Here is a 16,109-nt window from a genome sequence, read left to right as displayed (position 1 = left end):
AACTTCATGAGGTTGGCATGGGCCCACTTCTCAGGCTTGTCCAGGCCCCTCTGGATGGCATGCAATCCCTCAGGCGTGTCAACCACACCACTCAGCTTGGTGTCATCTGCTAACTTGCTGAGGGTGCATTCAATGTCATTGATGCTATGTCATTGATGAAGATACTGAACAGTACTGCTCCCAATACAGACCCCTGAAGGACACCACTTGTCAACAATCTCCATCTGGTCATTGAACTGTTGACCACTACCCTCTGGATGCAACCATCCAACTAATTCCTCATCCACCAAACACTCCAGCCATCAAATCTGTATCTCTCCAATTTAGAGAGAAGGATGTTGTGAGGGACCATGTCAAAAGCCTTACAGAATTCCAGATAGATGACATATGTTGCTCTTCCCTTGTCCACTGATGTACTCACTCCATCATAGAAGGCCACGAGGTTGGTCAGGCAGGACCTGCCCTTGGTTAAGCCATGCTGCCTGTCTTGAATCACCTCCCTGTCCTCCATGTGCCTTAGCATAGCTTTTAGGAGGATTCATTCCATGATCTTCTCAGGCACAGAGGTGAGGCGTGCAGGTCGGTAGTTCCCAGGGTCCTCCTTTCTACCCTTTTTAAAAATTGGTGCAATGTTTGCCTTTTTCTATTCACTGGGATCTTCACCTGACTGCCACGACTTTTCAAATACCATGGAGAGTGTCTTGACAACTCTATCAGCCCATTCCGTCAGGACTCTGGGATGCACTTCCTCAGCTTCCATAGACTTCTGTATGTTCAGGTTCCTCAGGTGGTCACGAACCTGATCTTCTCTTACAGACTTTGCTCTCCCAGGCCCTGCCTTGCAGTCCATCCACTAGAGAGGTATGGGAAGAGATTGCCATTGAAGACTGAGGCAAAGAAGTCATTGAGTACCTCAGCCTTCTCCTCATCCATTGTCATCAGTTTGCTAGTATTGCTCATCAGGGAGAGTATGCCTTTTTTGACCTTCCTTTTCTGGCTGACATACCTGTAGAAGCCCTTCTTACTATTCTTTGTGTCCCTTGCCAAGTTCAGCTCCAGCTGTGCCTTGGCCTTTCTGACCCCATCCTGACACAACCAGGCAGCATCCCTATGTGCTTCCCAGGACACCTGTCCCAGCTTCAGCTGCCTGTGCATTTCCTTCTTGCCCTTTAGTTTGACCAGCAGGTCTCAACTCAGCCATGCCGGTCTCTTTCCTTCCTTTCCAGATTTCTTACACCTGGGGATTGAGTGCTCTTGAGCTCTATGGAAAGCATCCTTAAAGATCTGCCAGCTCTGTTCTGTTCTTTTGTCCCCAAGGGCAGTTTCCCAGGGGGTCCTATTGACTAACTCCTTGAAGAGCTTAAAGTTTGCTTTCCTGAAATTCAGGGTCCTCGCTTTACTCTTTGCTTGACCCATATCTCTCAGTACTGCGAACTCTACCAGCGCATGATCCCTGCAGCCCAAGCTGCCTCCAATCTTGACAACACCGATTAGCTCACTTGTGTTGGTGACAATCAGGTCCAGTATCACATCCCCTCTGGTAGGGCTTTCTATTACATGGCTTAAGAAGTTGTCTTTGAAGCACTCCTGGAATCTCCTGGACTGCATACAGCTCGCCATGCCACTTTTCCAGAAGACGTCAGATATTAATGGAGTTCACATTAAGCATTTTGGCATAATAAAAATTCTTAGCTATGTGGCCTGCTGTTTAGTCCATGGAAAGCCAGACAGGCTTGTACAAGTGGACTTCAAGGTTTGGACCATATCTGTGTGGGACTACAGGTTTTCCAGACCTGCAGTGCTAGCAGAGCAGCTCTTATCTAACAGAACGTATTGGATTCTAGTCTTAGCTTTCGACAGAAAGACAGACCTATGTGAAATAAAACAACCTTCAGCTTTTATGAATTTACAGCAAGACACCTTCAGACAAGCTCATACTGGCAGGCAGATCTCTTTCTCCTGTTTCAAGGAACTTAGCATGGACAGTGAGTGAACTGAAGGTTTTGCAGCAGGTTTACCACGGATCCACTTACCATCCTAGAAGATGGCTGAGTGGGACACCACCCAGGATTTTGGCACCAGGATTTTGGTACCAATGGGTCTGAAATTTTTCTTGGCAGGGCAAAAGTTACTAGGATTCTGCCTCACATCTCTGTTGCAGAGTCCTTCCCTTGTTAGCACAAAAGCTTCAGCATTATATTCCAGAGGTCAGTTTTAGTATTGTTCATCATCTTTGGCCTTTTGGTGTGTTTTTTTTTTTTCTTCTTTCTTCCTGCAAGACAACACTGTTTTCATAGGTAGTTTACTCACAAGTCAGAAGACTCTGGTCTGTGAACAGATTTTCCAAATAACTGATTCATATCTCTAAAACCTCCTTTATCGTGTGACAGGTATTGTGCAAAAAAATGTAGTGAAATACTAAACACCTTAAAAAAGGTAAAGAAAGACAAATGAAAAGAAGTGGTAACAGGATGGCTGAGAGAAGTCTGAGTGCTGAAAAGCTCTTTTGAACACTATTGACTGTGAACCCTGAATTCATTACAAGCCTAAGGAGTCTTCATAAAATCCAAAGCATACACATCTTACTCCTCTAAACAGTCTCATCATCCAAAAGCTTGCAATAACTTCTGAAGTATTAGCAACAAGTTATTGAGCTGGCACTCAATAATACTAATGATGCAATTTTCTTCTGCCTTTAAACATATCAAATATACTAATAAAATCCAGCAAATTAAACCTGGATTCACTAGACATTATTAACCTTAATATAAAGGAGACAGGTCTGTTCAAAGACTTGCTTCATTTATCTTTCATTTTCCTGTATTTTACCATGGCTCATGCTGCTTCTTAAAGACACCCTTTAATTTCATGGACACTATCTTTGCTTGCAACCTTCATATTAGAAGTAGAAAGTTTAAACCAGGTGAGAAACTTGAACCAATGAAATGAGCAAACAAAAGAAAGAATAAAGAAAGTTAGAAGGAACTCATTAATATTGCCAGCATATACTACAAAGGTCTACCTGAGTTTTAGGCACTTATTTGCTGCATATTTTCAAACTACCAATGAAAGCTAGTGCATTTAGCTTCAAAGAACCAGATGCTCAAAGTGATCAAGTTAATTAAATAATTTCCTCTTCAAGTCAATGTGGTTTCCTACATAATACCTCTCTGTACAAAATCTCGGTCTTTCATTTTTGCTCCATTCATATCGGTATCAACCAGTTTATGGACCACATTATCACTTTCACCTAGCATGAACTTTCAGAACAAAAACAAACAGGAAAAACACTCTTCTGACAAATTTTACATTCTAGAAGAATCCCCACAAAGAGTGCTTCCATTCATTCTGTAAATCTATTGTGCCTGAAGATTTCCTCTACTCATTTGAAATGCCTGTGCCATTTCCTCATCTTTACAATACTTTCTGTCTTCTCCTAGCACCCAGAACATTTGATCAGGTCACATCACTATTTAAATAATCTTTTATTCTGTCTCAGTTACCACACCCTTGATTGCCATACTGCAGGACTCATTTCAATGACCCCATTCTATTTTGGCTACACATTTCAGAAAGATGAAGGCGATCCAGAACAAGTTTACAGACCAGGTCAATGGGATTGGAGTAGGGGATGAAGTATACACCTCGGAAGTAGAATCTAGAGGAGCTTATCTTGTTGAACCCATGAAAACAAGAGAATGGGACAGGTCTCCTCTATATAAATGCATCAGAAGAGGTTAATAGTAGAAAAGGCCATAAAAGCCTAGAGGTAACAGAAAATTTTGGCACAGAAACAAAAGGAAACTCGCTTCTCATGAGGCAGTGGAAGAAGGAGTTTTCTAGCCCTCCCAGTGGGGAAAGATCATCAACAGTAGATGTACCATGTAATAACAGGAGATGAGACATAAAATCCCTGAAAGTCATGTACATTCACATACTCTTGAACCATACCAGCTGGGATGTCTTTATGACTTGGCTCTCCTGAATCTTGGCACCCAAAACCCTTACTGGGCCTTCGCACTCTCATTTCATCACCTTCAGACTAAGGCAGCCGGTTTGCACCACGTCATTACCCCATCCTCCTGTACTCCCTGTTCTGCTTACTCAGTTTCTTCGGCTCAACATTGCTGCTGCAATGCTCCCACTGGCTCCACTCCCTCGGGTGTTTAACAGATCACCCGGGCAGCCTGGAAGCTGCGCAGCTACCCTGCTTTTTGCCACAGAAAGGTTCAAATTTTCAGCAGGGCAGCAATGGCCTCAGTAACAAGCCATTACATATTTAATGAACGCAGCTAGATGGCATCTGCCTGTGGCCAAGTGGTTTCTCAGTGCTGAGGAGAGAAAAAAAGGCTACAACCACTAACAGATGTGAGGTATTAACTGAGAATTTCAGCAAGACAGCAGGTTGCAGAGGACAGCAAAAGAGAAAAAAAACCCTCCAGCATTAGGACTACAGCATCTAGAAGGGTGCTGTAAATAACCTGCTCATCAGAGGAAGAGAGAGCTAAAGGCATGTACCATTGTCTGGCAAAGCAAATGTGTTTGTTCTGTCTGTAAGAAGACTAGATGAGCTACAGATAGTCTGGAACAAGGCATAAAAGCCAATGGCGTTGTCAGAGATAGAAGGCTGATGCAGTTATACTTGATGTAACAGGGACAGAAGATAATTCTCAGGGTATATCAAAACAGAGAGGAAAAAAAAAGTAATGAAATCACTCAAACACTACAGAGTCACCTGTCCCCAAAGTTGTCACTACTTACAGTTCATATCTGCTTCTGGAGAAAAAATAATGGACGCTCCTGAATAAATCGCTATATTCAGGAAGTTAGTAGTTCACCGGTAGTTTAGAAAGATATATATATATATATAAATAATGTAAATAATACACCATCAACTAGCTAGCTCCTGTTCATAATGATAACCATTTCAGTGGATAGCAGTGTTTGAATTGCTAAAAATCAAGACAGGATCATGAAGTGTGTGCAACAAAAACAGTACCAAAGAGCTGAGGAAACAGAACAGTAAGTAGAATCAGAGTTGACATGCTTTTGGATGGGAAAAACAGACTCATAATGCAAATGATGATTGTTTAAGGACTGAAATCTGCTGGTTAAAACTGCATCAGGGTAAGGCTCAGGTAGCAAATACATGGATGAGTGTAACAAGCTCTGCCTTTCAGCAGAAGTGACACGAGGAATTTCAGATTCATTGAGACACAGATGCCACCAGGGAAGCCCTTGGGAATGCTGTAGTGTCTCTTCAACAACTTAATTATAAACACAGATGAAGTATTCAGATTGCTTTACAAGTAAACTGAATAAGATTCAAAATGGAGCTCAGTACTGGGTTTGCTAACTTCACAGAAATATTATTAGACTACTTAAAACAGTGCAGAAATAAATTATCTCTATGCTTCTGAAAACATAGATGAATTAGTCTTTCCCAGGGTTATGATGTTAAATATAACAGAAGATATAAACAGCATAGGTTAAACTTTCATCAGTCATGAACTTCTTGGTAGAGGATCATTGAGTAAGCTCCAGATGGTGGAGCAAAACAGAAAGTGTCTGCAGTCTTCAAAAATATTACATGAGACAAAATATCAGCTGAATTTTGGACAACACACATAACTCAAGATGGCATTCAAAATTTCTTAACTTGACTTGAAACAAATGGAGCACCTCTTCGATGCTACCTAACTTACGCTGAGAAACAGAAGTGCACTGAAGTCAAAACAAAGTTGTCAAGCACAACAGGTGCACACAGGGGATGGCAGAAATTACTTTTGTGCTAAATATATGGTCTTCCAAAAGCCTTATTTAAAAAACAAATAATCATCAAGGCCAGTAATGAGGTTGTCAGATTCCCCTGGAGCTGGCAAAGGGACTGCTGGGGTTCCCAACAGCTAGACAGGACAATGTTACTACTCACTAAACAGCCAGAGCAACAAGTGTTACCAGAAGAGTCATAGACCAGTTTCTCACTGTACTGCCTCTTAGGAAGCAACTGCAAATCCAGGAGAAGGAGGAATACTGCATTTCTTCTACAAGTATTGTACAGCCTAGGGAAGGAAAAATGCTTCCATATAAGCCCAGAAAGAAGCAAAGAGATGAAGAGAAGCGAAAAAATAGAATTTGCATTGCGGAAATTTCACTATTTGTATTTTGTTCCAATGAGATATTGGAATATCTCATTCATCAGCTCAGATGCCCTCTCGCAGGCTTCCCTGCGGACACAGAGGCCAAAAGAGCAGCTGAGGAGGCAGAGAGGCTGTGTGCACTTATAAAATGGGAACTAACATGGTGGCCTGAATCCAAGTAAGCCTGTAGCATTCTCCCTACTCTGAATATTATTTAGAGAGCAATGACGTAGCAAGATCACTTTTAAACTTATTCTCCATTGCTTTTTTTGTCACAGCTGCATTATAAAAGCCAATTCCTGAGGTTTCTTTCTGAATTGGGAAGGAAAAAAATTAAAGGTCATATCCACCCTTTTTCAAACCTCTTTGCAAAATACCCTCTAACCACCAACAGAAATTAAACTGAGAATTGCCCAGAGGCATTTAATCCTTTGTGTCCATAAACTAGTAATCTTAACATCCAGATTTTAATTTATTTTAGTGAAATATTTATTTCCTTCAATAAATGACACATTCCAGATTTGGCTTTCTTTGCAACAAAGATTACTCAAAGAGCATGACCATGAATGTACAAATTGTGTTTACTGCAATCTCTTCAGATAAACCATGAAAGAGTAAAGCTGACTACCAGAAAAATAACAGACGGTATTAGCAAATTCCTTTCTAAAGCTTCAGTTTATCAAGTTAATGGTTAATGAATTTTTTAAAACAGAGATGAAAGTCCAGGAGCAAAGTTCCAAAGTAAATCAGACTGATTTAATTGGTTCTTAAACCAGTCTCCTAACTCTTTACAAAGTAACAGTACCTGTTACCCTGTCCAGCAGCTTTTTACTACCTTGCATAGGATTGCAAAGACTAAACCCATCAAAAGCAATGGATTGACTCCTGGAAACAACTATTTATAAAATGGAGTCCTTTGTCTTCATTTTAAGTTTACTATCCATCCCCCTAGCTTTTTTCTTTTAGTGCTAAGGAAAAAAAAAAGAAAGGTTCTCACAGTTGCATAAAAGGCTAGGTATGGCCAGGAGAAAACAAGAAGCATCTGCACCAAAGCCATTGCTCTGTGGTCGCTTAGTGCATAACAGAGTTGAGATACCAGCCAGCTCACTGTGGGCACACTGGGATTGTTTCATTGCACGCCTACGTAAAATCATTTCATGAACCATGAGGAAAAAGATCACCCCTCTTGCCTATTATCAAGCTCTTCCAAAAAATCCTATCCATTATTTATAATTATCTTCTAATGCTTCTCCCATTTGTCATGTACAGAGTCACCCCAGTGAGCCCTGTCTCCTTTTGCTAGACTTCACCAACTATGGTATTTCAGACTTGCCCTGGCAGCTGAGCAGCAGGATCAGGAAAAGCAGCATTTGCAAATGGCGTTATAAAACAAGCATGCAAAAGGGCTGACCCACCCTAGTTTTGAAACAAGGTTCTCAAGTTGATAGGTACCATTAAGGAGGACAGGATGCAGCACTCAGATGTCACTCATCCGTACAGTCTCCCGTTGATGACCTTTGCAAAGGACAAATCAATACTAAGCAGATACTGTATCTACCACTTCTTACTGTGTAGGAAAGGTCAGCCAATTTTCATGTATGTATCAGTTCGAATATTACTGTTTTCAGACACAGAACTGCTTAAACCTGGGAATAAAGAAAAAATTCTTATCTTGCACATAGCACCATTTCAGAACATGTGATAATGTAAAAAAAAGTCTTGGAATGGAAACTTATTTCCTAAGCAAGGTACAATGTTCATAGAAGGAATGTACAGCTTTACCTTGCTATCATGAAATGATCTCTACAAATACAATGTAAATGAAATTATAAACAGCATTTAAAAGACCACTTCCTTAGCAAAATCCAATACCACCTGTGTGTATTACCACAGAAGCAAATATTTTGTTAAAATACTAAGCTGTTTACATTCATTTTATGCATGACCGCTGCACCTTTTTTTCATTCGTATGTGCAGGCCACAGAGATTATTCTCCTCTTACAGTTCACTTAGATGGCATATTTTGAGAGAGGCTTTTATAGAAATACACGTTTTGGTTCTATATTTAAAGTTGATCCCATTTAGCTCAATGCCAAATCCTTTTAGATTCAGTGAAAAAATTCTATAATACACATATTGCCAGGGTCTAGGAGATGCCTGGTGCTGAAATCTTAGCTGAAATTTCTTGCCTTTTTTTTTTTTTTTAATATATATTTGAATTCCCAAAGTATGCTTAAGTTTAATATTTCATAGTACCTGAAAGTTCAAGGATGAACATCAGAACTCTATTAAATTCAATAACACTGTGTTTAAATGAAAAAGGCATCCTGTTGCACATCTTAAACACACCACAAACATAAAACAACACTAAAACTTCAGTCTGGCTCTGGTTAGAAGACACTGCTGCACTATTTGATATTGCAAGTGAAAGATCTACAAGGACAATGTTTTAAAATATTCAGAAAGCTAGTATTGTAAAATGCTTGCATATGGGAAAAGGGTTATTTAATACTCAATTTAATGAATTTCTGAGTTGCATTATCTTTGCAGCATCGTAAGGAGATATTGCAGTCATGTTCTTTAGCTGTATGGAAACAGAGCAATGGCATTTCCACACATCCGTAAGCAAAGTCATAAAAAGGATCTATAATCTTTTGATGCATACATTTAGGTAAGGTTTATTACAGCTCTTATTTCCTCTTCTCAGTGTCACTCATGGTTAATGTAGAGATACAAACAATGTTAAAAATCTCTCAGCAGTTCATTTCAAGTAAAGAGAAGCAATGTTTTTAAGAATAAAGCAGTTATTTTTACTCTTTTTGTACTTAAGTTGGTCAAGAGGTAAGCCATTTTGATTGCTGTAATTTTGTAAATCATAGAGAACATCCATTGACTCAAATATTTAATTATTTATGTTATTTTCTTGCAAATCCATTTTCTAAGAATAGCTTCTGTCTGTCAAGCAAATATGAAGGCAAAACCAAATCATTCAGCCTTGTACTGTGAAACAGAGTGCACTGGCAGATTAGGAAAGTTTATTCTGGTGCTGCTATCACCAATATCAACAAATATAAATCAGAAATTAAGTTTTGTGTTTATTTTTAATTAGTTGCTTGTGTCATCCCATCAGAAAATCAAATTAAACATTAAAATAAATCATAGAATCACAGAACGGATAGAGTTGGAAGGGACCTCAAAGATCATCTAGTTCTAGCCCCCCTGCTATGGGCAGGGACACCTCCCACTAGACCGGGTTACTCAAAGCCCCATCCAATCTGGCCTTGAACACTTCCAGGCATGGAGCATCCACAACTTCTCTGGGCAACCTGTTCCAGTGTCTCACCACCCTCAAGGTAAAGATTTTTTTCCTAATATCTAGTCTAAATCTACTCTCTTCCAGTTTAAAACCATTACCACTCATCCTATTGCTACACTCCCTGACAAAGAGTCCCTCCCCAGAATGGCTTTTTTTCAGTGTTTGACTGAAAGACAATCCAAGACTTGACTTCAAGACAATCTTATTGTCTTGGAGTCAAACACTGAAAAAAAACCATCCTTCTGAGTGCAGCCATGTGCCAAAAGTAGAATTATAAGCAAACAATTCATGTTAAGATTTCTGAAACTACCCACAGAATTATTCTTTCACTGAGAAAATCCAGTCTATGTCCTCTGACGCAGGACAGAGCGGCCTGTCTCCCCGTCTTGTCATATTGCTTATTTTGATTAGCTGCAATGGCATGGAAGTATAGATTTTTAATATACTTTTATTGCCTTTCAGATAGATGACTTACTGACAGTGTTTTGGGGCATTTTCTTCCTGAATTTTTATGATTATGCCTTTTTGATGACTATGCTTTTCAAATTTTTATTGGGGAATAATAGTTGAATTTCTATACGGAGAGATGACAAATTCTATCAGGCACAATACTGAAAACATCCCTTTGGATGCAGATTTGTTTGGGTTTGTTGTTGTTTGTTTTTTTTTTAAAAAAAGAAACATCCCAAAAACCCAATATAAACACTAGCATGATTCTTGTCATCTCCCATCCTGCTCTTACAAAAGTCTCACACTTTTTTAAAGCAGGATCCAAAATAAAACAAGCTAAAGATGTCAGCTCTTTTAAAGTAATCTATATAAGTTACACGGTGGAAGTCTATTTCTTTACTACCTAACAATCAAGAACACAGAGTAAAATAGTAATTATTCTAGAAACAGCTACACTTTCTATTGTGCCTTCATAAGAAGAACGATTAAATGGCAACACCAAAATATCACTGAGAGTAAATGGAAACGAGAATGTTAACACTGCATGTGGGTACACAGGTATGCTCAAGAGACTCGGCTGTAGGTATTGCTGTACCTGGCTATAAGTGGCTGCTTTTGAAAACAGCTGTTCCTCATAGATAGGAATATCTGCTTTGATTTCATTTGGCCCTACAGTAATAGGTTTTCAACCTGCACAGTATAACAGAGGGTAGCAGAAGAAGCAAAAATAAATACTTTCTCCAGAAAGTTGGTGTTGGGCTAGAGGAACAGGTTATAGCGACCTAGAAAACTTGGTTTTTTACACCCTTATAAAAGTGTAGTCAGAGAAAAAGCAGCAGAAAGGTGTAAGGCAGATTTTCTTCATTACAGCTGTGAATACTACAATGCTGTAATTCCATTGCTATTGATCTGAATTCTGTGATGTGTTTTGGAGAAATCTTTGCTCTTAAGGAAGACAAAAAAACAAAGAGGAATCCATGACACTTCTTTCCTTGCACAAAAAGTGCCACTAAAATCAGGCAAATAAACTCAAAGCATACATATTCTTCAATAAAGACATATTTTAAAAAATAGCAAGTTACCTAAAAGAAACCCCTAAAACCAACAACCTAAGCTGTATGCATATATATATTCATGGTGTAAACAAATGGCAAGAAGTGTACTTTCAGTACACACTATCCTAAACTTTCAGGGGGATACCTCATTTAGAGATTCAGTTCAATTTCTGGCCCATACCCAAAAGCCCCAACACTCAATTTTACCTTTTCTTTTTCTTTTTGCTTTAAAAACTACACTAAAACTACTTTAAAAGGTATTTTATTACTCCAACAGAAGTTAAGTACCTGCTGTAAAACAATGTACACATTCCCATAAGGTTTTTTATAAATTCTCACAAGCCATTACGCTCTATTTAATTTAATCTGAATTTTAACCATGTTCTTGCACTTAGTTCCACCTTTCTATCTTAGCATACCATCTTACTAATAATCGCTTTTGAGATTCCAATTTCTATATCTTAATTAAAATTGTGGACTTATATCACAGCACTAATTTTACCACAGAACTTTGAGAACTGGGGCATCCAGGAGAAAAAGAACTGACTTTGTCCAACACTTGACTGTCCAAGTACCTTGTGTTTTAAGAGTGAGGCGTTTTTTTCAGATATGACAGATGATCCTCAGAAAATGGTATCACATCAAAGTCATAAAACCAGCACAGGCCTAATCAAAATGAAAACTACGAAGTGCATCATACAAAATCTGAAAGAAAGATTATTCTACCTGTATCGGACATGCTCGATTGTGTCATATGTCAGCTTGCTGCTGATACTCTGACTATGAGGGTTGCCTAGGAGACAACAGAGATATAGAAGTTAATCATTAATCACAATTTTGCTATTAATTTTTTCTTTTATCAAAGTATTACACCAAGCCAGCCTGAAAAGATGACAAAGAAAGATTCAACGTACACTTCACAGCAATGCCCTGAAGCTCCTTAGAGCAGTTCATCAAGAGAAGGGACACGTAACAGAAGAAAGCAATTATGACAGACTTTGAAACTTCGGCTGGATCTCTTAAACAGAAAATGCAACTGCATATGCACAAATGTACTAGGAAAAACTACATATAGAATGCACATTCATAAATATATTTGTGCACTAGCTAAGAAGCAATTTAGAAGAGACAGCATCTGGAGTTAACAGACATTCATTACTGGACACCAGGACTAACCCCGTTTTTTTTACTCTCTGAAATTTAAGTAGCTCATGAAAATATAAATTTTAGTGCAAAATTAATAGCTACCTTAGCACAGCTCAGCAGAGGCATGTATTAACAATTAAGACAGCACATAAGAGGGGCATGAATTTATCTTCTTAAGCAAAAAAGACTACAGCAATATCCACACAGGCACAGCACACTTTCCTATTAGCGCATGCTTAAAGAACATGCCTAAACAGTTTGGAAAAAGAACAAGAAAAATACTGCTACATTAATACAGTTTTTGCAGTAGGTTGCAATATTAGCTACTCCCTTTTTAAAATTTAAAAATCATTATTGAGTGAAGCTGTTAAAAAGAATAACAAATTCAGAGCTCAAACCTAAAATCTAATACCTAGGCTTTCCACGTCTGATTTGCATTTCTGTAATTTCCAATTCAACTATTCTCAATTTAGAAGTGAGAATCTCTCTTACCTACATTCCTTTCCCTCATTTACACGTGCAACAACTAAACTGCAGTTCTTTGGGCCTGTGGATTATCACCAAGAAACCAAACTGCAAGTCAGACTCCCCTTTCACTCACGCCTATGTCTGTTGCATGAACTCATTTTATACAAGTTACTGCCCTCAGAGTATCAGAGAAGTAACTAAAAAAAAAAAAAAGAGGAAAAAAGGAGATTTGACCATGCTAGAGCTCTCCTTAACATTTTAGATGAAAGCAGTATTTTAAAAGATACAACTTGTTCTCCCATAGCATTATAGGTACTATGCAAATGTGCTCCAAACTGGCAGCACTACTATTTCTATTCACAAGCACTCAATTGATTCACAAATTTAATTTTTTTCCGCCACAGATGGTACTTATTACAAGGGTTGAGCCCAATGTTGTTTGAAATAACTAAGACCAGAGTGCATACATTTCACTTTACAATGGCTGTAGTGACAGAACATTAATTTTAATATCGTTGACAGACAGTTGAATAGGAGATTTTGAATGTAATCAAATCAATATATTGCGTTATAATAGCAAAAAAACCTATTCCTATCAAGAACAACATCTATTTCGTAGTGGAACTTAAATCCACACTTTGGATCCTGGCCTCACCAGCATTCAGGAAACAAGAGAGTGGAAAATGACAAAGTGGCACATTGAAAATGAAAACTACCCAGAATTCTCAGGTGGTTTGCCCAGGTGATAAGCACAAGTGTGCTGGTGCTTGAGTGAACACAGTTTTGTTTTAAGACAGCAGTACCTAGTTCCCAAGTGAGGAATCACTTTGCTCTATGTATCTGGGAGCACAAGACAGACACAAAAGTAGCAAAAAGTACACAAAACCCACAGACAGTACCACACAGTAAGAAATTTTGATTACTTCAGTGAGAGTACTCACAGCATATATAGATAATACTGTATAGTATATTTTTTTTCTGGTTGAGTGTGAATCACTCTAATGTAAATTGCCTCACATAGTAACAATATTTCCTAAACAATGGAAGCTGCTGCCTTTGTATAAAAGCACATTCAGTGTGTGGTTCTCAGCCTCATAACAATGTCTGAAAGAGATGAAAGGTTTAAGTAGAGGATCTGGGGGTGAAGTACTTGTAGGTGGTGCTGAAGTGCCCATGTCCACAGCTGCAACAGCTAAATCTCCACCCAGATATTTCACAATTCTGTAGATATTTTATCTCACATCGTTATGTGCAAGATTGTTTTGGCAATACACATCCTTTTTTCTGAGTATACGCCTAAGTCTAATAGCCTGGGAGAGATATAGCACCTATTCCCTGCATAAATTCACTTGGGATCTTTGAGCTAAGCTTTCTTCTAAATAAAATGCTCATACTGAGACACTGTATAAGCTCACTGAGAAGGTTCTGGATTATGGTCCTTGCATAAGAAATTGGTTTTGCACTTTGTGTGGGGAGAAAAAGACTGAACAAACAGTGCTCAGAGCTATGTTGCATTTGTTTATCCCCAGCATGGTGCCCTAACCCCTGGGAAAGAGGGTCACGCGCCGTTTGATTTTTCTTCTTCACCAACACAGACACATCCTTGGCCACCAAAGAACAAAGCACGGGATGACAGAAAGGGACTATGACTCCTTTGTAAAATCACTGGTCTTCCAACTACTCTATAGCAGTGTTGGAAGTACAGAAGTACTCTTCCAACAACTCAAGAGGCACAGTTTTGATCTATTTAGATGGAACCTTAAGAAGACTAATAAGAACCCTGTTTTGCACTTACCATAAACGTTGTTTCTGAGGTCATCAGTAAAAGCTTTAAGTAGACTCTCCGGGAAAAGTGCTGAACCAGCATGGTCAAGGTAAGTAATCCCTAAAATAAAAATAAAATTACTAGATTCAATTTCTTAAATATTTATCTCCCACAGACTACATTGAGAAGTGCACAATTCAAACACGCCTAGTGCAGTACACCACACAAAAAGCCAATTTCCTTAAAAATCCCGGGGTATGATTTTTCTCTGCCTTAGACGTCTCTACAGCTCTGAAAAAACACTTCTCAAATATGTTCCAGTAGTCAGGCAGTATTCACAGCAAGGCATCTTTCATTCACTAGCAGAAAAAAAAGAAGGATACAATAGAAGCCAAATATTTTGATTGCATCTTTATAATTTTTAATTAAAATCAAAGTATTTTTACAGGTCCTTCCTTTCATGTTTAGATTACACCTTCTTTGGAAGAGAAAAATCTTTTTGTTCTGCATGTACAAGACTGAGCAAGCTGGTATCTTCAGCCACGGTACCTTGTTACTCCTAGGCACTACTTATTCTGAAAACTACTATTACCACAATAATAATAATTATTATTAATAGCAACAACAATAGTAGTGTTGCCTCCTTGCTTACAGATGAAGCAACTATCAAGAACGGACAAGGCCTAAATCACACTTGCAGCTCAAAGACAGGACTAGTTTAAGTTTTAATGTATCTAAATATTTCCTACCACTCTGCTGCACTTAACATTCAATTCATTTTTAAAATCTCCTTTTATATTATTAAGCTATTGCAAAACTTTTAAATAAAAGCTTATTGGAGATGAAGGCTTTTTCAGGTTTGGCCATTTTAGATTTCTTAATCTTTAGCAATTATTCTTCCATTTCTCCAGTGTGTTTTGTGCCCTTTATTAGTTTTTTCATTTCACTTACCTTAAGTATTTCAACCTATTTCAAATTTTAATAATGATGAATATGATTAAGATTAGAATTTATTAAGTATTTTAAAGGCCTTCCCTTTCCACAGGGATTTAAAACTGAGTTAAGCTTTAAATGAGAAGCCTTGACACTTGAAAATATATATAATTACACATTATGTTGCTGTAGCAGTGACTCGGCAGGTAAAGATGTGAGGCAGTGCTAATGATAAAAGCAATCCGGACACCCATCCCTTCTCTTATTTTCAAAAAAGAAAAGCCCTACCCTGCCTTAAGATTTCCCCACTTACAGCATCTAGCAAAAGCAGAATTTCTAATGATGGCTTTGAAGTTAGTCAAGGAAAAGTATTGTGAGGGGCGGAGGGTGGAAAAAAATGAATTGATTTATTACATGTACAGATTTTTTTAGGTTTTTACTTTTTTTTTTTTTTAAATCCTAGAAAGTTTCTCCCAAGCAGTAAGAAGCGGCACATACAAGCATACCGGGGTAAATATGCATATGGGGATCAAAATACATATGGGGGTCTGGCCAGCCCAGTTTCTGACAGAAGAGGTTCACACGGCTCACCCCCAAAATACAGTGGGTTTGGAGGGCGAGAGGGACGCCACATCATGCAGAGAGACAGCCAGGCCCCTGCCCAGCAGAGCAGCCTGGCCTTGGCCAGCAAGGGGACACCAGCAAAGGGACTCCAGCAAGGGGACGCCAGCTTTCCCTCCAGCAGGCCACACGCTCACTGTGGCCGCCCTGAGAGCAGGCCCTGCTACACAGCCTACAGCCTCTGCTCTGAGGTGCAGTTGAAGCGGGGAAGAACA

The 16,109-nt window shown here is 38.8% G+C and overlaps 1 protein-coding gene across 1 annotated transcript in view; it reads right to left on the bottom strand.

The window, feature by feature from the left end:
• Nucleotides 1-15,907, bottom strand: part of MOCOS (molybdenum cofactor sulfurase) — a 201,295-nt gene extending 185,388 nt beyond the window's left edge. The window contains exons 1-3 of the mRNA XM_009885451.1: nt 15,865-15,907; nt 14,371-14,460; nt 11,688-11,754 (exon numbers count right to left, since the gene is read on the bottom strand). Of these exons, the coding sequence (XP_009883753.1) occupies nt 11,688-11,754; nt 14,371-14,460; nt 15,865-15,907 (200 nt within the window). The remainder of the gene's footprint in view (nt 1-11,687; nt 11,755-14,370; nt 14,461-15,864) is intronic.
• Nucleotides 15,908-16,109: the final 202 nt, after the last annotated feature.

Source organism: Charadrius vociferus, unplaced genomic scaffold (genome assembly GCF_000708025.1).
Source record: "Charadrius vociferus isolate BGI_N301 unplaced genomic scaffold, ASM70802v2 scaffold174, whole genome shotgun sequence".
Lineage (NCBI taxonomy): Eukaryota > Metazoa > Chordata > Aves > Charadriiformes > Charadriidae > Charadrius > Charadrius vociferus.
The sequence above is the reverse complement of the archived record's forward strand: the minus strand, read 5'-3'. Positions and strand labels throughout refer to the sequence as shown.